The 19,376-nt window shown below is 38.9% G+C and overlaps 1 protein-coding gene across 1 annotated transcript; it reads right to left on the bottom strand.

Moving 5' to 3' along the window:
• Positions 1 to 3,114: 3,114 nt before the first annotated feature.
• LOC148823983 (alpha-N-acetylgalactosaminide alpha-2,6-sialyltransferase 1-like) lies at positions 3,115 to 18,264 on the bottom strand. The gene is made up of 9 exons (XM_088927778.1): positions 18,000 to 18,264; positions 16,035 to 16,173; positions 13,678 to 13,840; positions 13,199 to 13,367; positions 11,033 to 11,162; positions 9,744 to 9,847; positions 8,996 to 9,079; positions 6,293 to 6,392; positions 3,115 to 6,056 (listed from the first exon to the last, which is right to left on the bottom strand). Exons 1-9 carry the CDS (start codon positions 18,119 to 18,121, stop codon positions 5,874 to 5,876), a joined length of 1,194 nt encoding a protein of 397 aa, XP_088783904.1. The 5' UTR covers positions 18,122 to 18,264; the 3' UTR covers positions 3,115 to 5,873.
• Between the last annotated feature and the right edge of the window lie 1,112 nt (positions 18,265 to 19,376).

Here is a 19,376-nt window from a genome sequence, read left to right as displayed (position 1 = left end):
ACTCAACTGGTGAAGCAAAGTCTCACTTTTCTATATGCTGGTGCAGAATGGCTACTGCTCATTACTCAAGTCGGGGCTGCACTTCAGTAACAGATGAATTGGATCCCCTCCTGTGATTGAAGACCTCTGGGATTGAAAGCTCTATACAGTACAAATGCAAGCAATTATTTATTATTACTATGAAAATCATCATTTCTATGGACTATTTCAAATCAGACAGCTTTTTGCAGTGTGAGAAGGGGACATCTAGCATAGAGCTCTAGTTTTTCAAAGAGTAATCATAATGCATTGTGCTATTATACACAGAATAATAGATTTTGTTCTCTTTAAGTAAATACACTGTGTGTGTTTATGCAAATAAAACATAACAGACTCAAAGATTTGTGAGTGTATTTAAACAACAATATGAGTTTACAGATCATTATACCATTGAAGTGTACAATTACTTACTTTTAATGTAGGTTTTATTTTGTTCCAGTATTTAAAAGGGGACTTTTTTGTCCTTATTGTTTTTTGTAGGATTTTTGGGATCGCCTGCAGGTTTTCAAATGGTGATAGTTTTCTTTAAACAATAGTATCTTAAAAGGGAGATACCACTCTATATCCAAAGTCTGGAACACATGATTTCCCAGTCATTCTAAGGCCTGGTTATGCCAAATGAAAGATTACACATATGGAACATCTCTATCCAGTTCTTACAGTCACTTATGCAAACCAGTCTCCAATCAGAACAGATCCTCTTTTATTCTTCACAGAAGGAATGACATTCTTTTCAAGCCTCACCCTTCTGCATTAATCACTCTGCTGGTAAGACTGTCCAATCCTGTCCAAAAAATGTTTCATTCAGCATCAAGTCTTTGACTTGGGAGTTTTTTAGTTGCTTTTGGCAATTTCATGTCTTTTCTTTTTATGTTGCCAATGAACTCTGCTACAAACTCCCAAATGTATAATATCAAACTCAAATGGTGGTCATAGAGACACAGTGTCCTGATCATACCAGTTTTTTGATGAATCCTAATCGTCACCCTTAGGTGTTATATTCACTATCAAACCACTTTTCTCACCACACATTTGGGTCCAACGTTATTGTACTTTTTTAATGTACTTTGAATGTTCTTTTTTGTACATTTAATTTATGTACTCTTCCTGGTGGGGTAAGCAATCATTGCATTAGCCTTCATCTTAATAATGGATACATTGATGAGATATCTGATATATTTTTTCAAAACCAGTTGGTGAGATCAATAATCTTTTAAATTCAATCTATGCACAGTTCTCTCTATTTCCCTATGATATGGTCCTAAGTGGCTTTGCCTCTAGCTCAGCCATCTTTAATGCCCAGTGGCAGTCAGTGACTTCCAGAAGCTTCAAGCTTCCAGAAATCTCTTTTTGGTGAAGTTTTGGCCTTGTAGCTAAAAGAAAACTTTTCTTTGCAGTTTTAGCTGCACGTTTTAGCTTTTTAAAAGAAAGAATAGTTTCTTTTAGCTTTAAGATTAACCTGTACTTTGCTCCATTCCTTTTGCCCTCAGTTTTGACAAGCTCCCCACTCCCTGTTGATGGGAAGCAGCCCTATATTATAACACTGCTGCCTCCATGTTTGACAGGTAGGAATGGTGTTGACTGCGCTATGTGCTGTGTTGAGTTTGCATCAGACTTAATGCTTTGCATTCAGACCAAAATATTTACTGTATCATGTAAACGCATTGTTACGAACTCCACACAGGAGTTGAGGTTATTTTTTCACTACTGCTTCCTTCTTGCCACTGTCCTTCCACGGTTTCTAAATTTGGAGGGATAGTCTGACACAGATAGTATCTGTATGAAATACTGCACCTTCCACTTCTTAATGAGTGACATCACCATGCTCGTAAGGATATCCCGTGACATTCTACAACTTCTTCCTTGTTTTGTTTTAAAATTTCTTTGGTCTTCACGTTTGAAATTTTGCTTTAAATGCACTACCTGTATTTATTCTAGAATCATCTGAACTACTACTATTGCACACAGATTGAAACAATTCAACTAATTGTATAGCTTATCAGAGTAATTTTGTGCACCAGACATAATTTAGGATTGCCATAGCAAAGGGGGTGAATACTTGTGCACTACGCATATTTTTGTTAGATATATTTTTTGCAGTTTAACTTTTTTACTCATGAAATGTTGAGTTTGAGCATTCGATGCTCAATTAAAAATATTCACTTTAATAAATACACCATACATTTTTTGTAATTCAACAAATGTAACACCTTTGGAACAGAAAGAATACTTTTGTAAAGCTCTGTACATCATTATCTTTTGTTATTCCACGGAAATGTTCAGAACTCCTTTTCATACATTATCGTTTTTTAACTCCTAAACACTGAATAATCTTGTTGTTCAACTTCATTTACTTTGATAAATCAAGGTTTCAAAGTCATGGACAGCCTGAATAAATTTGGAGGCTACTGTAGATGAATCTACATCTGCAATGATAGATCTGAACAATGAAATCAAGTATATTCTCTCCCATACCTTGTTGACATATTATTCATCTTGTCATTTAAGTTGTTTAATCTCTTTCTTTCCACCTTTTCCAGAGCATTAATATAATCAACAAGGAGTCCCTTAAGAATGTGTGATTCTGAGCTGTGTTCAGTCATCTACATCTGATGTTCTTTGTTTTGTCACAGATCACAGTAGACCAGCTTTCTCACTGGAAACTTGGTGAGTTTCAGTTACGTTTTTCAGGACATCTTTAATTTCCCTCTGCTCCCCTAGAATTGTTTCAGTTGGAACTCTGTGTTGTTGATGCCACTTTCATCACTGCTAGCAGGGTCAGATTTCCTGCTTTTAATTCTAACATTTTTTGGAGGATTTTGTTTTCAGTTGTGGTCTTTGTTTGAATTCCAGACATTATTTCGTTTGCTTCTTTACAAGAGAGGGTGGTGTTTAAAATCATTAAGTATATAAAATAACCATTTATTAGAGTTCCTCAACACCAAGTGACTCTGTATTCTCACAAGATATTATGCTTCCCATACTCACACCACTCAGGCATGAACAGGTGCACTGACACAAAACATCTTTAAGAGCAGGCAGGAGGAAGGACATGAAATAAAAGTGCTGGTAATATTAACTATATTATTTTATTCACAAATGCCCTCATTCAGGGCAATTCACAATACATGTAAAACATTACATGTCCTTGTACAAAACATACAGTAAGAATCATATCCATACAAGCTGACAAAATGAAATGAAACATATAGAATATATCACAGGTAGTAATAATTATTTAGTTGGCACAATCATTTCCATTCAAATATAAATAAGTAAAATATAAAATAAAAACATGTGAAACACACAAACTAAAGAAATCAAAACTAAACAAAACTTAATAATTTAAGAGAATTCAATGGCAAGATCACTGAATAAAATTATTCAGATACTAGGAATTTTAATTACAGTAACTATACTTTTGAGTGTAACAAAAGCAAGATAATAAAAATAAAAAATTGCTAAATCATTCAGTGATCCCAAGGCAAAGCCTAGATAGGAGAGACTGGAAGGGGGCAGAGGTGTAGTGTTAATATTTCTAAGTGCCTGGTTCCACCACAGGGATTAAGGGGAAAACAATGAGCACAGGAAGCAAGAGACCGTGGAAGGAGAATGAATATAAGGAGACAAGAGGAACTGCAGAAAACAGGAGAAAAAGTAAAAAGTAGGATAAAAGACCACGTGTTTCGGATCTGAGCATAGAAAGGGTGAACAGAAGAGGGGTGTACCAGAGTCCTCGTTTGTCACTGGTGTGAGTGCCATACCAACCTTAGGCACAGTCCTCAGCCTCTGGTTTCCAACTACACAAATCTGATTGGTGGCGTTTTAGCTGACCTGAAACTGGATTTTATGAACCATAACTGTAACTTTTAACCATAAGCCAGTTTGCAAGCAAACCAAGACTTTATGCTAAGTCAATAAACCATCACGTCTAAACCATAAGCTATAACCATAAGCCCATTCTCTCTATGCAATCTTAAACCACAGCATCAGTTTTCTCTACTACATAACCTCCTCCAGGATTATTGATAACCTTGTTTTACATCCCGGGAAATTCTCAGTTTCACACTGTGATGGGGCTTCTTTTCCCCAGGCGACCGATCATGAGGAGTGGTCCCAGACTACCACCTCAATGCCTTCTGAGGGTTAACCCACTGCAGGATTCCCTAACACCCAACCAGCAGACTTACGCTCAAGGGACCACTCACAGCTATCTAGTGACGTACAGCAGAATTATGCCATGTAGGAGCAGTCTCCCTTCCATAGTCAGACAACAACCCAAATCTCCCCCAGGATGGCCAACATCCCCTTCTGGACCCAAACTCTGTCTCTCCCTTATTCTTAAGGCATTGTTCAACCTTAACCATTAATAATTTTCACCAACAGTAGCTCAACTTGTCCTTTCTGTCCATGGATGCTAAATATAACCCATCCTTGTTCCCCTAACACAGCAGCAATCAGGTCTGTTACTACTTTACTGAAACAAAGCCAGGCCACACCCCACTGGGTGAGCTCATTACAGGCCTGTCTGTACATGATCTGTGAATCACTCCCATAGTTCAATCCACTCAGTTCTCTTCTTTTTCTATTCTTTCTTTTCTTGCTTGCTTGCCCTTCACAGCTAGCTCATAACCTCTGAAGTGTGTTCTCTCTCGCATCCAACCAGTCTATGTCCAACACACCCTGTCAGAGAGCCAGGAACAGACAGGTAACACCCTCCACTCTTTAAACCCCACTTTGGTCTCCTCCAAGCCGCTGTCTTTTTACCACCTTTGTCCCTCACACACTCACGAGTTTGTGCAGCCCACAGCCGATCCCTTGTCCAGACCTATCGCATCACAGGTGATTGCAGCCAACAGCTGTGTAGACATTGGTGTCTATCCATGTGGATAGCTACATATTACTGGTGGTGGAGGGGAGTCCCCATTACCTGTAAAGTTCTTTGAGTGGAGTGTCCAGAAGTGTAAGGTATTATTAGAATTAGACGTCTGCAATTACTGGTCTTTCTCCCAGAGCCCCAGTGGATAGACTCCTTCCAGCAGCATCTACTTCCTCCTCTGCGGCTCTCACAGGCTAACAGTGTCACATGCGCTGCAGCCACACACAAATGTGCTTCCCTGCACCTTAGTGGTCTCAGAGGTAGCTACACCAGCTGTCCTGCCTCTGCCATGTCCATGGTGAACACACAGGCCATCACAGCACTAGCAGCAGGACTGGGAGAGAACCTCACTGATATGCATCGCTTCTTGGAGAAAATCTTCCTTTTCTCTCAGAGGAGAGAAAACATGTCTTCCACCCGAGAACTACACCTCCATTCTAACCACAGGGCAAGGCAGGAAGGAACTCCTTACCTTTGGAGTTTAACCCGATGGGGAGAGCTAACCATGCACCTCCTCTCCCAGTCCTCCCGACCACAACCCATGCCTCAGAGAGTGCTCTCCAGGTGGTTGACAGGCTTATCCCTCAAGAGAGCCACCCATGCTTCGCCCTTCAAATTAGCCTTAGCATACATATCACCTATCCCATCTAACCTTCACAACCAAGAGACTGCTGATAACCACAAAGCAACCAGGAGCACAAACTGTCTAATCATGATGTCAAACCTTCACAAACCTAAAACCCTTTCCCAGGCACTACAACCAATAAAAACACAGCTGTCCTGTTACAAGGGGTTGTGTGGAAGTGAGGTAGAGGGGATGATAAGCATCAAATCTATACTAAGACTAAATATATAACATGCAGTACATATTGAAATGAAATGGGGATACATTCATAATGAGGAAGGATAAATAGTGGTTTCTCCATTGCACTGTTAAGCCTATTGTTCTTGTGAATTACCGTGTATCTTCTGTCCTCTGGTAAAGATTCACAATTTTGGTATCATGCAGTTTTTTCCATGTTCTGATTTCCAAATCATAGTCATGATTGAGGTAAAAAATAACTTCAGTTTTTTTCTTGTCAAAGTAGTAATTGGGATACTTTGCATGGTCTGCTGTGATGAACCCATAGGCATCCACCTGAAAGTGAGACAGATTGCAATCAGAAACTGTACTGTGATCATGATCATCTGAGACAATGCTTTTAATATAAATACAAAATGTATGGCCTTTGTTCCTTGTCTGCTGTGATAATGATTAAGGTAATTTAATCAATGATCTAGAGTCTAATATATTTAATAAACACGTTTGCAGATTATTTCTAAAACAGGAGGACAACAGTACAGAAGTGTAAATATCAAGTGCAAGTTACTCACAACATCACAGGTGTGAAGTGCCAAAATCATGGTGAATGCCCCATTGGTTGGCCGGTAGATCTGCCAGTCTTCAGTGTTAAGTTGCCTGGCCCTGAGGAACCTGGATAGCAATAAACAGAATGATGTGACATTTCATTTGTGTTTCATGATCCTTTTCGGTATATTCATTGGGGTGCTATCAGAGAATGTATATTTTACATCCATATAATATAAATGGAAATGAACACAATAATATATTTTCTGTCACAGATAGGAAGGAAAATCCATTCTACAAACTCCATTCTTAAAACATTATATAAAATATCACTATGTATATATTCATATCGCACACCTAATCCAATTGAAACACAAAGTTTAATATAAAAGGAACATATGTGAGAATGCTCTTTGTTGATTACAGCTCAGCATTCAATATCATAATGCCCTTAAAGCTTGTCATCAAGCTCCAGGACCTGTAATTGGATCCTGGACTTCTTGACGGAACGTCCGCAGGTGGTGAGGGTGGACACCAACATATCCTCTACTCTGACTCTAAACACTGGCGTCCTCCAAGGCTGTGTGCTTAGCCCTGTCCTCTACTCCTTATTTACCCATGATTGTGTCGCCAGGCATAACTCAAACTCCATCATTACGTTTGCGGACGATACAACAGTCATCGGCCTGATCACAGATGGTGAAGAGTCTGCGTACAGGGAGGAGGTTGAAACCCTGTCAGCATGGTGCCAGGAGAACAACCTCTCTCTGAACATCAGTAAGACTAAGGAGATGATTGTGGACTATAGGAAACACCAGGGAGGAGATCACACACCTACAGTATCTATATCAATGGGACTGCAGTGGAGAGGGTCAGCAGTTTTCCTGGGAGTTAACATCTCAGAGGACTTAACCTGGACCCACCACACCAACACCGTGGTCAAAACAGCACGGCAGCGCTTATTCTTTCTCTGTAGGCTAAAGACATTTGGCATGCCATCACATATCGAGGCCAACTTCTACAGGTGCACTATTGAGAGCATCCTGACTGGTTGCATCACTGCCTGGTATGGAAACTGCTCCGTCCGGGATCACAAAGTACTGCAGAGGGTGGTGAAGTCAGCGCAGCTCATTACCGGCTGTGAGCTGCCAAACATCCAGGAGATCTACTCAGCCAGATGTCTTAAGAAGGCCAGGTCTATTCTCAAGGACCCCAGTCATCCCAGTCACAAACTGGTTTTTCTCCTACCGTCCGTTAAACGGAAGTCCAACAGATTACGGAACAGCTTCTACCTCCAGGCAATAAGACTGCTAAATAGCCAACCTGCAGCTCCTTTAGCAAATCACCTGTAATGGCTACATGGACATACAGTTTTCATTGTATTCAGCATACTGCACCACTTGTATATATTGCATACACCGTGGACACATAGCAACTCTATTCATATTGAGTTTTATTCAATTTCTATTACGTTATTATCTATTATCACGTAACCTTAATTTTGTGATTTTTGTGATTCTGTGAACTCGCAGAAAAGACATTTCATTGCCAGCAACTACTGCTGCACACTGTATTGTTGTGCATTTGATAAATAAACTTTGATTTGATTTGATTTGAAGTCTACTTTTACCTCTACAAACTAATGTATACATACAGTTACTGTATGTGTAATGAGGCATTAATATTCTGAAACAGCAGAATGGGACATGCATTTATTGAGTCAGCAGATAATGAAACAGTTTTATAAATTACGGGTTTTCAAAAATGAATATCCACCTACTTTCCATAGACAACTGAAAGAAGGCAAAACAAATAAGGACAAAATAAGTATTTTGGCCATATTAGTAATAGCATATTACTATTATTAGTGATATATTATTAGTGATTAGCGGCGGTATCATATCAATAATGTGCAATAATACAAAAAAGATCAATAATGACCAATTCATGTTTGTGAGGAGTGAATTTAAGATTTGTGCTACTAATCTCATCAGACAGGTAAAGAGGCTAAATATTTAACAAGTAAGCTCATCTGTACACAACCTAAAATGGTTATTCATTCTGTAGAATTTACAATGACAGACTTGGATCAGCCACAGCACAAAAGGGATACATTTGTTCAAGAAAGAGCTCAAAGATGAGACAGACAGTACTGAAAGCTGGGTTCCAATCAGAAAAGCTGAATCTCTCTCTGAAATATACAATGATCTGCAGGAATGGTGACTGAGGTACCTGGATATTAAACTTTGTAAAGGACCAATGAAGTCAACCCAAAAAGCATCTCCTTGTGTAAGAGTCCCCTTTGTGTAACACAACCCTGTTACACAATCATGTTGGACTTTGGTATGAATTGGAGGTCTGACCACATCTTCTAAAATGCTGCAGATGCAGAATATAAAGGTGACCTGGTGAAAAACTAATTGGTTAGAAACAGGAAAGGACATTTAAAGGATCGTAAGATTCCAAGTGTGTTAAAAGTGAGTCCCTAGCCTGCTGTGGTAACACTCCCTTTTCAGATGATTGGTCTTTTCATTAACTTTTTTTGTGAACTTTGTGCCATGAAATGTAGGCTCTCTGAGTTCAAACATACACTACATTTATGCTAGGGAGTTGTCGGTACACGGAGAAAATGCCAGGATGAGGAAAAGGCCGAAATAAGAGTCTTCGGTAAAACTGGAGGTCTGTGGGTCATTAAACCGAGTGCACCATGTCCTCTCTCGTGTTCTTACCTGTTCCGGACGTATCGGAGGAAATCAGGGTGAAGCACAAAGAATCTTCTTGGATCAAACTGTCCTCTATACAACTTCCAGGGCCTGGAAAACCAAGACACAAATGATAGCGCTTGAAGTATGTGTGTTTGTTGCAATAATGCAAATATTACTCAGTGTAGCCCTTGAGGTTACTCAGTTCCCAACCTCTCAAGGCTTTGGTTTAATGGACTTGAACATCAGGGCAGAACATGTTTACATATTTCATTGCAGAGCCTGCAATCCCAGGCTCTCTACAGAAAAACTTTGCTGCTTCACATATTGTACTGTATATCATACATTGCACTGAAAAGCCCTGCGTGACACATACAAGCTCACCCGTGGGTGTGCTTACTGTTCCTTCCTGTTTAGCTGGTTCTGTTTTGTACTGCAGGTCATTAATTTGTTCCTTAGGTCTACATGTCTTGAATTCTTGTAATTTAATAAGCTGACATGATTTTCAGTTAAACCGACATTGAATGACTCTCATTCTGCAACCCATCCACTTTAACAGCTAAATCTTACTGCCTTTTCTTACTCAGTAAATATGTTTGAAAAGTTTTTTTTTATTTATGCCTTGTCCTTCCTGCCTTTTCTTTCCCTAATTTATCCTTTAACTTAATCACACGGACTGTAGACTTGAATGTTTATTTTAGCATCGAGGATACAAAAACACAACTCAATTTTAATGAGTAATAATGTCAGGGTGGTTTGTAAATTCTTGTCCTACCTGAATCCCTTATAAGGTCCAGTGGCAACAGTGGAGTTCTTCAACAGGCCTGTGAGCCACTGAAAATCACGCATGCCTTCCGGGATCATGACGTATCTGATGCCCTTGAAGAAGGAAGGGAACCGTCATTATGCAATATGCCAACATAAATGATAATCTAAAGGATGCTAGTTTCCAAAAGATGTGGAGCTGTGGAGCTTAATTCTTAAGAAAAGACAAAAGGGTTCTAAACATTATCAAAGCATATTGGAGCATCATCCAATGCCTTCACTAATGCAGTTAATTTAGTTAAAATCAAGTTCATGTTTTCTTTTCATTGAGATCCACAGGAAATAATTTTAATATTTATAACAATGTTTTAATTGTGTATATTTTCAGCAGATGCGGCCTTTGTATGATCTCAATTCCAGACCTGGGGTGGTATCTGCATGGAGTTTGTATGTTCTCCCTGTGTTCACATGGGTTTCCTCGCCCACTCCAAAGACATAATGTAAGTTAACTGGCTTCTGGGGAAACTGGCCCTTGTGTGAGTGTGTATGTGTTTGTGTCTGTGTGTCCTGCGATGAACTGGTGTCCCATCCAGGTTGTATCCTGACTTGTGCCCATTGCCAGCTAAACCACAGTTTTCAGTAAACCACAGATCATGTAGCAATAGACAATTATTAATAATGTTACTTGTAGTTAACATAATGCCTTTGTCTTTCACAGTAGCAAATACTCGTTCGAACGATTTGTGGCAGGAAAGCAATTAGCCGTTTTACGTTTGTCGACTTTTTACTATCTAAAAGACGGCAGATGAAGAGAAGCTGTGAAATGTTATTGCAAAATATTGTATACTATTGAAACTACATGGAAAATAATTCTAAGATGAATAGGAGAAATGTTAAAGTGCCGTTATATGTGTAGACGCTTAGTATCAAACAGTAGTACCGTTCCATCCTGACTAAATCCGAACTCGTTTTCAACCGTTTACTACTGTGTGAGAGGCAACAGTTTAAGAGCTACTGCTCTAAAACAAAATAAATAACTACTAACCAACTGCTTTAACGTGGTATCAAACAATATATACTAGACGTTGCAATATATACTGCATGTTATAGCTAATGAAGTATAATGTAACCCAACTGCAGCAGCGCTGTTGGAAGTTTTGATCTGAGACTTTCAGCGAGCGTCTTCCGATTATGCCCTGAATCTGAAAATAAAAGCACATCTAAAACAAGCGACTGGACTGCAGAGCCTAAACAACACATGACCAACGCTCTGTTACAGAGTTACTTGTCGTAACTTGCCTCATCATGAGGGATGCCGTTTGCGCCGAAGTAGTATTCTGCAGTAGTCAAGGCGTGGGCACTGTGGACGTAGACCGACGTTTTGCGTCCCACGTCCTCTTCGTAGCCTTTGGTAACGGCAAGGTTCATTCTGCAGAAAAATCTCTTTGTCATTAAATCATTATATAAAATTATTAATTTAATATCTATTATTAATTAGCAACTATGGGATGTCATTAAAACCTCCATGCGGGAGTTGCTAGTTGCCAATGGCTACTAAAAAAATTATATCAGAGGCTATTTACTAGTCAGACGACTTAATTGCCAACAATTCATATATTTCTTTTTAATTAAGCCATTTCTGTTAATGTTTAAAGTAGTGTAAATGTAAAAAGTTAGTGTACTAGCAATGAAACATTTTCTAAAACTAACGTCACCTGTAACGAAACCTGATTTTCTGAACTGAGCTTTAAAACGGAGAAACCTAACCAGCGTGTTCTCTTCCTGGAGTTATCGTGGAGCTTATTTCATTCTTTCTGTGATTTGTAACTGCTTTTCTTTGGTCTTCTTTATCGTTCATCTTTACTGAAAATGTTACAAAATTCCAAAAACAATTTTAAACGTTATGCGAATAAATAATCCAGTAAATGTGTTCACATTGATCTCGAGAGGGAATTGTACATGAGAAAAACAAAGACGTACACTATGGTATTTCTCCAGAATCAACAGTGAAACAATATCGAAAAGAAGAGAACACAACGTTTCGGCCTTCGAAAAGAAGCACGTTTTGGTTTGTAGTTTGGAGCTACAGACAAGAGGTTTTTCTTAAAGAAAAGGAAGGCACTTTTTTACACAAAAAAAGTGAGCTAAATTACCTCATTTGTAGCTTTTCTTACAGTTTTGTACTACGTTTCCTAGTTTAAATATCCATGACTGTACAAGCATAACTACCTTTACCTTTATGCTTATTACTGTTTCTTCTTCCTGATGTTAGATTTTCCTTTTTGAAATCCATAGAACTGCATTGGTCTAAAATGATCTTCATATATTTTCTAAATCTAGTATTGATTTTTTTACATCTCTTCTAGACTAAAAAAAAACAATAAACTTTTCATATGTAGCAAAAGACAGAGCCTGTATAGGATGCAAAAAATTAACAAAGGAAATTCTGACTCTAAATGCATCCAAAAACCCACATTCAACTCAAATAATCCTAGACATGGATTTGCATGGATTTAATCCTAGACAAGATTTACATTATTATTATTATTATTATTATTATTATTATTATTATGTTCCCAATTTTCAGTCACACATATTTTGTTTTAAACTTTAAACATTAAAACAGTTTTGTAACAAAAATACAGAGGATTTTTTTATTTGAATCCTTGCATAACGAAAAGACCTTGGTTTATTAGGAGAATGAATATAATACTATCTGCCATCTGTCAGTGCAAGAGATGGTACAGGTATGCATGTTTTCTCCTCACAAAGAACCATCCACAAACAATTTAGTAAAACAATGAAAACTAAAGACTCTGTATATAATATGCTGTTGCACTGAAACAAAAAGGACAGAAGTCAGAGCTTACTGCCTCAATGTAATGCAATCCTCCAGTCTGCCCCCACCCCAACACCAACATCCAACAATTTAAATAGTTATACTGTAGAAAGAGACAATATATATATAAACTGTAGGAAAGACAAATTGTGTGTAAAATGTTGTTTTAATGTTGATTTGAATTTGAAAGAGGTGCACATTAGGTGGCACAATGGCACAGTGGTTAGCATTGCTGCCATGCTCTGGGGCCCTGGGTTCAGTTCCAGTCCTGGGGTGCTATCTGTGTGGAGTCTGCATGTTCTCCCTGCGTTTGTGTGGGTTTTCTCCGGGTGCTCCAGTTTCCTCCCACTGTCCAGAGACATACTGGCAGGCTAATTGGCTTCTGGGAAAACTGGCTCTGGTGTGAGTGTGTGCATGTTTGTGTCTGTGTGTGCCCTGCAATGGACCGGCATTCCTGTCCAGAGTGTACCCTGCTTTGCGCCTTTTGCTTGGGATAGGCACCAGCTCCCCAGCGACCTTGTATTGGATGAAGCCGTTGGAAAATGGATGCTTTAGCTCTAAAAGGCATCCTAGACTGCACTGACAATATTGTGTTGAAGGATCGCTCATCACACGGAACATCTTACCGAAATACGTAGTCATGGTCATCAATTTCTTTGCCCTTCCGGGAACCGTTCAAAATCCCTCCACTTGCAACAACGGCACAGCGGATACATCCCTCTTTGCCAGTTTTGGGAACAGGCAGAAGCTGATAGTTTTGGAGTTTTGGGATCAGTTGCACAGCCTCCCGAAGTACTGCAGGGAGCATCAAAGAATGATCGGTGATATTTGACCCAGAATTCTCTTGAGTTTTTGCTCATTTATATTATGTTGAGTAGTTCTGTGCAATCAAAAGATCAGCTGAACAATGTGGTATCATCTGCTGAGTCAGAGGACATTTTCCTGAATAAGCACTGACGTGAGTAGTTGGCAAAACATCAAAAAGAACACATGACAGAAACCATCCAAGCACACCTAAAAAGATAAAGAATTAAACAGCCAAATTTGGTCTGGAGTGTCCTCCTGGCATGGGCTGTGTTGCCTGTAGATGTTTATGTTTACTCACCAGTGTAGTTAGCATCCATATAGCCAAATGGGTTATTGAAATGTATCAGCCGGTTCCATTCCTTTATGCTGAAGTGCTCCTTGTGCATGAAGATTTGAATGTTGGGAATGAAAGCCTTCTTAAATTCAGGATCTTTAGAGAACATGACAGACTCTGGGCAGGTCTGAAACACAATAAGAACAGTGATTTTTTCAAACCCTAGTTTTCTTCACTGAGTTCCCAAGCAAAGTCAGCCCAGTTATAAAACAGGACTTAGGATCCCTGGATCGTTTAATTAATGTCACTTAACATTTTGCACAATATTTACACCACACACCCCCTACATAATCTGCAGAATGCTGGCTTTCCCCCTAAATTCCCTGCTATTTAAAGATTTGGTTCACGTTTTCAACTGATGAAAATGATTAAAGATGATCCCATACCCCACCACTACACACGCTCACTGCCTGAGGCTATGGACTCCAAAATACTTGACACAACTTTTGACACTGTAAAAAAGAAACATTACAAGTTTTTTTAAAATACATGTAGAAAATGAGAATGTTACCTCATAATTATCACCATCTCTTTCATTCCTTTTTTCACAGATTCAAACCAAACAAACCCAGAGATGAAGAATTCTGCATATATCCAAAGGAATTTATAGAAAGAGTGTTTTACACACTTCTTTCTATAAAACTAGAATTGAAGTTATAAAAGAAAAGAATGCAGATGTGCTCAAATGTGTAAAATACATTGAGAAATATGTAAAGAGCATGAATGTCATCATTACAGATCTGCTCTATCAGAAAGTAAAACCCAGTTAGTGCTAGTGCCAGAATCTATTCCATAATACAATGTATTTTGCATAAAACCTGCAGCAATATCATACCCCTGATTACTCAAGCAAATTAATTTAGGCTGCTAGACAGAATCGCTCAGCTCTGTGTTGACGGTTATAGAGCTGGTGAGCGAAATGGCGTTATGAATGCTTTGCGAGATGCTGTGGAATTTTTACCCGTTGTGGGAATAATAGCTACATCTATCAAACTCATTTTCTGTGCCAACATTTAAAGGCTGGGCCCTGGAGTGTTTAGAGCGTTATTTCTATAAGTATGTGTAATGGTGCCTTGTAACCTGTGTGGGTTTAGGAATTATGTAACTGTCTCTGAAATGTTACAAATAAAATAAAACAGATTTTATTTCTCTTGTCCTGAGAGCGTTCTTTACCTCTACACCCCATTGTGTGTTTTCAAATGGATCCATACCCTGTGCATGAATGGTTTCAATTTAATTCAATTCAGTTACAAATTCCATTCAAATTTTGAACGCAGTCTCTCCCCTACACAACACGCCTCATTTTAGAGTACACACCACTTCATACTTTTTCCTAAACTGTCTGATACTCCTCACTGGTGCCTGAGACGCTGAAGGTGAGATTCAAAACTTCTAGGCTTTCGGACACCTTTATTTTTCCCAACCACACTTGGTTTTCCTGAACTGCTTTGTCTCTTGTGTTTGAAACACTTCTCTGGTGCTTAAGACGCTGGAGGCGAGATTCAAACCTGTGAGGCATTCTGACCCCTTACCCACTCAAACTAGGTTTCCCCCCTGAGCTGCTTGTGCTCAGGCCCTGCACGTCGCCGAAGCTCCCTGACTCCTTACGCCTGCTTTAGGGACATCTCCAGCCCTGGTGACCTTCAGGCTCACACCTCAAAGACCATTTTCAAATGCACACGAGTACCAAAGGACGTCGGCCTATGACATGGGGCAGGGCCGGGGGAAATAGCCCCTAGAAAAGGGGGGCATGGCCACCTGTTAAAATGTTTGACGATGAGTGTATCTACCCACTCCTAGCAGGTGCTCACCTTTAAACTGCTGAACATCAACCAATCTCTGCACATCATGGGAAGGAATCAACAGTTGGCGTATATGCAATTGTTAGGAATTACACTAAATAGTCATGAAATGCTCAGCTGTTGCATTTTCTTTTGTTGTACTATTGTACTCATCGTCCTGTCCTCACTGTCTGTCCCTTTCCTTCTAGCTGCCTGACTATAATGCGTGTCTTCTGGGATATTCTATCCGTGTGTGCATTCTAAGTGATTACTACTGGTTGTGCTCTGTGGTGGATAAGTACAATATGGAGTCTGAGGAAACAGCTCAGTTGAAACATATCCCAGGGTATGAATAACAGTTGAAACATAATGCAGAGGTTTATTAAATACAAAATCTCAATACTGTGAAAGTTACATTTGACTCACAATGGCTAAACACAAAATGGGTGCCTGAAAACGAATTCTATTTTGAGAGAAAGAGTCTGCTTGACTCCCAAAGTTGCAGGCTGTTTCAAGACACATAGGAAGCAAGTTTCTTACCGTCTGTCTGTGATGGGGATCATGGAGATACACATTGTCATAATCCGAGTGGGGCATGAATTTAAAATCCTCTCTCTTCAGTGGCGGCAAAATGAGTGTATCTTCCACAAACAAAAATCGTGACCATATATCACCTTTGCTGAAGGTATGGGAAACAATTATGATGTGTTTTTATTATATTGTCATTAATCCATTAAATATAACTTAACCTGACATAATGTTAATTAAAAAGTAAATATACAATACTATACATACATGTATATATACACTGCATTTTCTTAATAACATCCCTGTGTGTTGTTTCCTTCTAGCTTATTGTGAAAAAGTGCCCTCAATGTACAAGGTTCAAATTTCACTTGAATTCATACTTGCAATGTCAAATCCATAAAGGAGCATCACTGTGAATCACAACATCAAGTTTTCAAGATAAATCACAATCAGATAAAAACTCTGTGCACATAACTGGTTATTTTCCTTTGTTTTAGTTTCCTGTCATCTGAGCCATGATTTACATATTAAACAAGGCTTTGCTGTCCTCATGTCGTATCCATTTCAGTATCCCCTGGAAATCTGTATCCCCATCGTCACCCCCTCCGTAAAGCGCACGATCTCCACATAACTTTCCAGGATAATGAATGATATAGGCATCTCCTCTTCCTGCGTGCACGGATAGGATATGGGTCATTACAATATGAATAAAAAGGAGCCCGTTGTTTGTGTGTGTTTTTATATCGCTTTATTTAATGCGAAGCGTACTTTTTACTCAAGACAGAGGAACACGAAAGAAAGCATACAAAGGTAATGTGCATCTTTTGCCCTGTGTGTTACATACATTATACATCATTTTATACAGTATGGGCCTGATGAGAAAAATCATGAGATAATTGCTCAGGAGTGGGATACAGATTTCCAGGGAATACTGAATTGGATACGACACCGACAACTGCAATCATTGTTTAAGGAGTTTACTGACAAACTATCTAAAGGCATTTTGTTGCCGAGGTTGCCCTGGTCGTGCGACAATTTTCTGGCAGGTGCAAGTTTTATTTAGATATTCCGGACACACCCCCATTTAAAAGTTTATCTTGCTTATTTAGTTTTAACAATATGATTTAAAACTCAGCCCCGTGAAATAAAATCCATACTGAATTAACACCTATTGGTACGGTTCTCGCACTTTTTGATTGACATTTTTTTTTTTACCAAAGAAGCGCTTTCTTCAAAATATAGAACTACATAAATAGAAACTGTTACAAACGCGGTCATTAGGCCCAACTAGCCAGTAGGTAGGAGGTAATTAATTGTTTCAAGCATCGTATCCACACTGTTAAACCAAGATATACCTTTACACTCGGAAGCGCATTTCTCTCTAAACCGACTCCAGATTAAAATCGTACACAATATTCTAAATGAGATTTTACCAGACCTCTGACATTGTCTGTGTATTGCTTTCCCGCATTGTCCAAAAGATGACAGAGATGTATCAAAGTAAACACTTATCTCTTTGAGAATCAAACCGTCGTTTGAGTTAAATCTCATTTGAGTGTTACTTGTACGTGTACGGTGAAATACAAAACCAGATATTTTATATGGGGTGATCTGCACGCTACCAGCAATACCAAAGCATATGGTTATAATAATACCCAAAGCCATAAATTGTGGAAATGATCAATTCAGAGCTCAGGTACACCAGTGTCATTGTATAAGGCTTTAGCCAACAGTATATACTCATGTTGAACAATAACCAGTTTCGGACAAGACCTCTCGCAGATAGCTCATCTTTGGCAGGGAACCGAACTGGGAATGTTATGGGTGAGTTGTTCCTAATTTTTTTCTTTAATTTCTAATCGGGGACACAGATTTTCTGAACCACTCCTTCAGTTGCCACTTGTAAACCAGTTTCTCCTTAAGAAGCTCCGCTGTTATTCACTTCTATTCCTTAAGAAACAGGTGTTTAAAACTTACCGAATGCCGTAAATCTTCTTAACATCGAAAACGAAGCCATAGAGGATCAAACATATCAAAGACGTAATCAGTGTTAAAAAGAAAGCTTTCCGAACCGTCGTTTTCATTACGTACTGGCACATAAGCTCAAACACTTGCACACAGGCTAAACAGCGAGGTCTAAATAAACCTACAGCTCCCTTCTGGGCTATGATCAGAATGGAACTATGGACAACAACACAGAAACTGTAGCTAGTGCGAATATTACATTGTCAGTTATGCCTCCTATCGCATACATTCAGGTCTCAATTCACCTGAGTTTGAAAGCACCGCCCTCTCTTGTGAAAATACCTGGAATAATTTTAAACACGAGATACTTTTACGTAAAATACAAAAGTTTTACCTTTTAGGGACAAAATCACTTTTTTTATATAAATTGAGATGTAACCAACATGAATTTGTATTACAGCTGTGTAATAACACAGACAAAATCCACAGGGATTTACATCATTTAATTTAATTATTTAATTAAACATTCGATGTGCTTTACTTCCCTATAATTACTGGATTTAAGAATAACAATATGAACATGTCGATGATCATAATTATGTCACGGCGCCAATGGTCGCTTATGTTTTATGTAATGAAGAAATTTCGATAACACTTTTTATTTTAACATGAACGGTATCATCCCACGTTTTAAACTTTGTTTTTTTGTACATTGTTCCTCTGCATTTCCACTGCCAGCCCATAGTTTCGGTTCAGTTTCGTTTTATTTGCACAGGATTTGCATTGGTGCTGCTCATTTATTTTGTCCTTATTGTGTCTGCACGATTGCTCCTTGGTGTAGTTTTGCACCAAGTATTATTATATTCTAATCCTTCTTTCTAAGAACTACGTCAAGCAAGTAACTATCCAGTATTAATGAGCAATAAACTTTTATCCTGTATAAAATTCTTTCATCCCTTCATTAAAAAGATTTGCGACCAAATTTCGAGACGGCAAACACGTTTTTATTTTACGACTTGTGGTCTGGAGCACTTCCAAGCAGCAGGTGGAAGACGGAATATGCCCTTGACAGGCTGCCAGACCATCGTTGAGCACACACAATCACAGACACAAACACAAACAGGCAACTATTCCTGCGAATTAACCTGCCAGTATGTGTCTAAACTGTGGGAGGAAGCTCATGCAAACACTGGGAGAACATACAAACTCCACACAGATGGCACCCCAGGAATAGAACCCAGGGCTCCAGCGCTTCAAGGGAGTAAAGCTAACCACTGAGCCACCTTGCAGTCCACCGCCATTATATTCCAAAACCAGAATCATAAGGATGTTACAGTGAGAATACAACAGCCTAGCTTAGAGAGGTTTTGAAATGAGCTAGTAGTAGTA

This window comes from Atractosteus spatula, chromosome 11, assembly GCF_055471065.1.
Source record: "Atractosteus spatula isolate fAtrSpa1 chromosome 11, fAtrSpa1.hap1, whole genome shotgun sequence".
In the NCBI taxonomy this organism is placed as follows: domain Eukaryota; kingdom Metazoa; phylum Chordata; class Actinopteri; order Semionotiformes; family Lepisosteidae; genus Atractosteus; species Atractosteus spatula.
This window is presented reverse-complemented; position numbering and strand designations above follow the sequence as displayed.

What these genes read in the sequence shown, in the direction of transcription:
- LOC148823983 (XM_088927778.1), bottom strand. Translation starts at nt 18,121, where the DNA reads ATGTGCCAGTACGTAATGAAAACGACGGTTCGGAAAGCTTTCTTTTTA. An exon ending in GACCATGACTACGTATTTCG is followed by an intron (nt 11,163 to 13,198) that starts GTAAGATGTTCC and finishes ATTTTTCTGCAG; the next exon opens with AATGAACCTTGCCGTTACCA. An exon ending in GGACCTTATAAGGGATTCAG is followed by an intron (nt 9,080 to 9,743) that starts GTAGGACAAGAA and finishes TTGGTTTTCCAG; the next exon opens with GCCCTGGAAGTTGTATAGAG.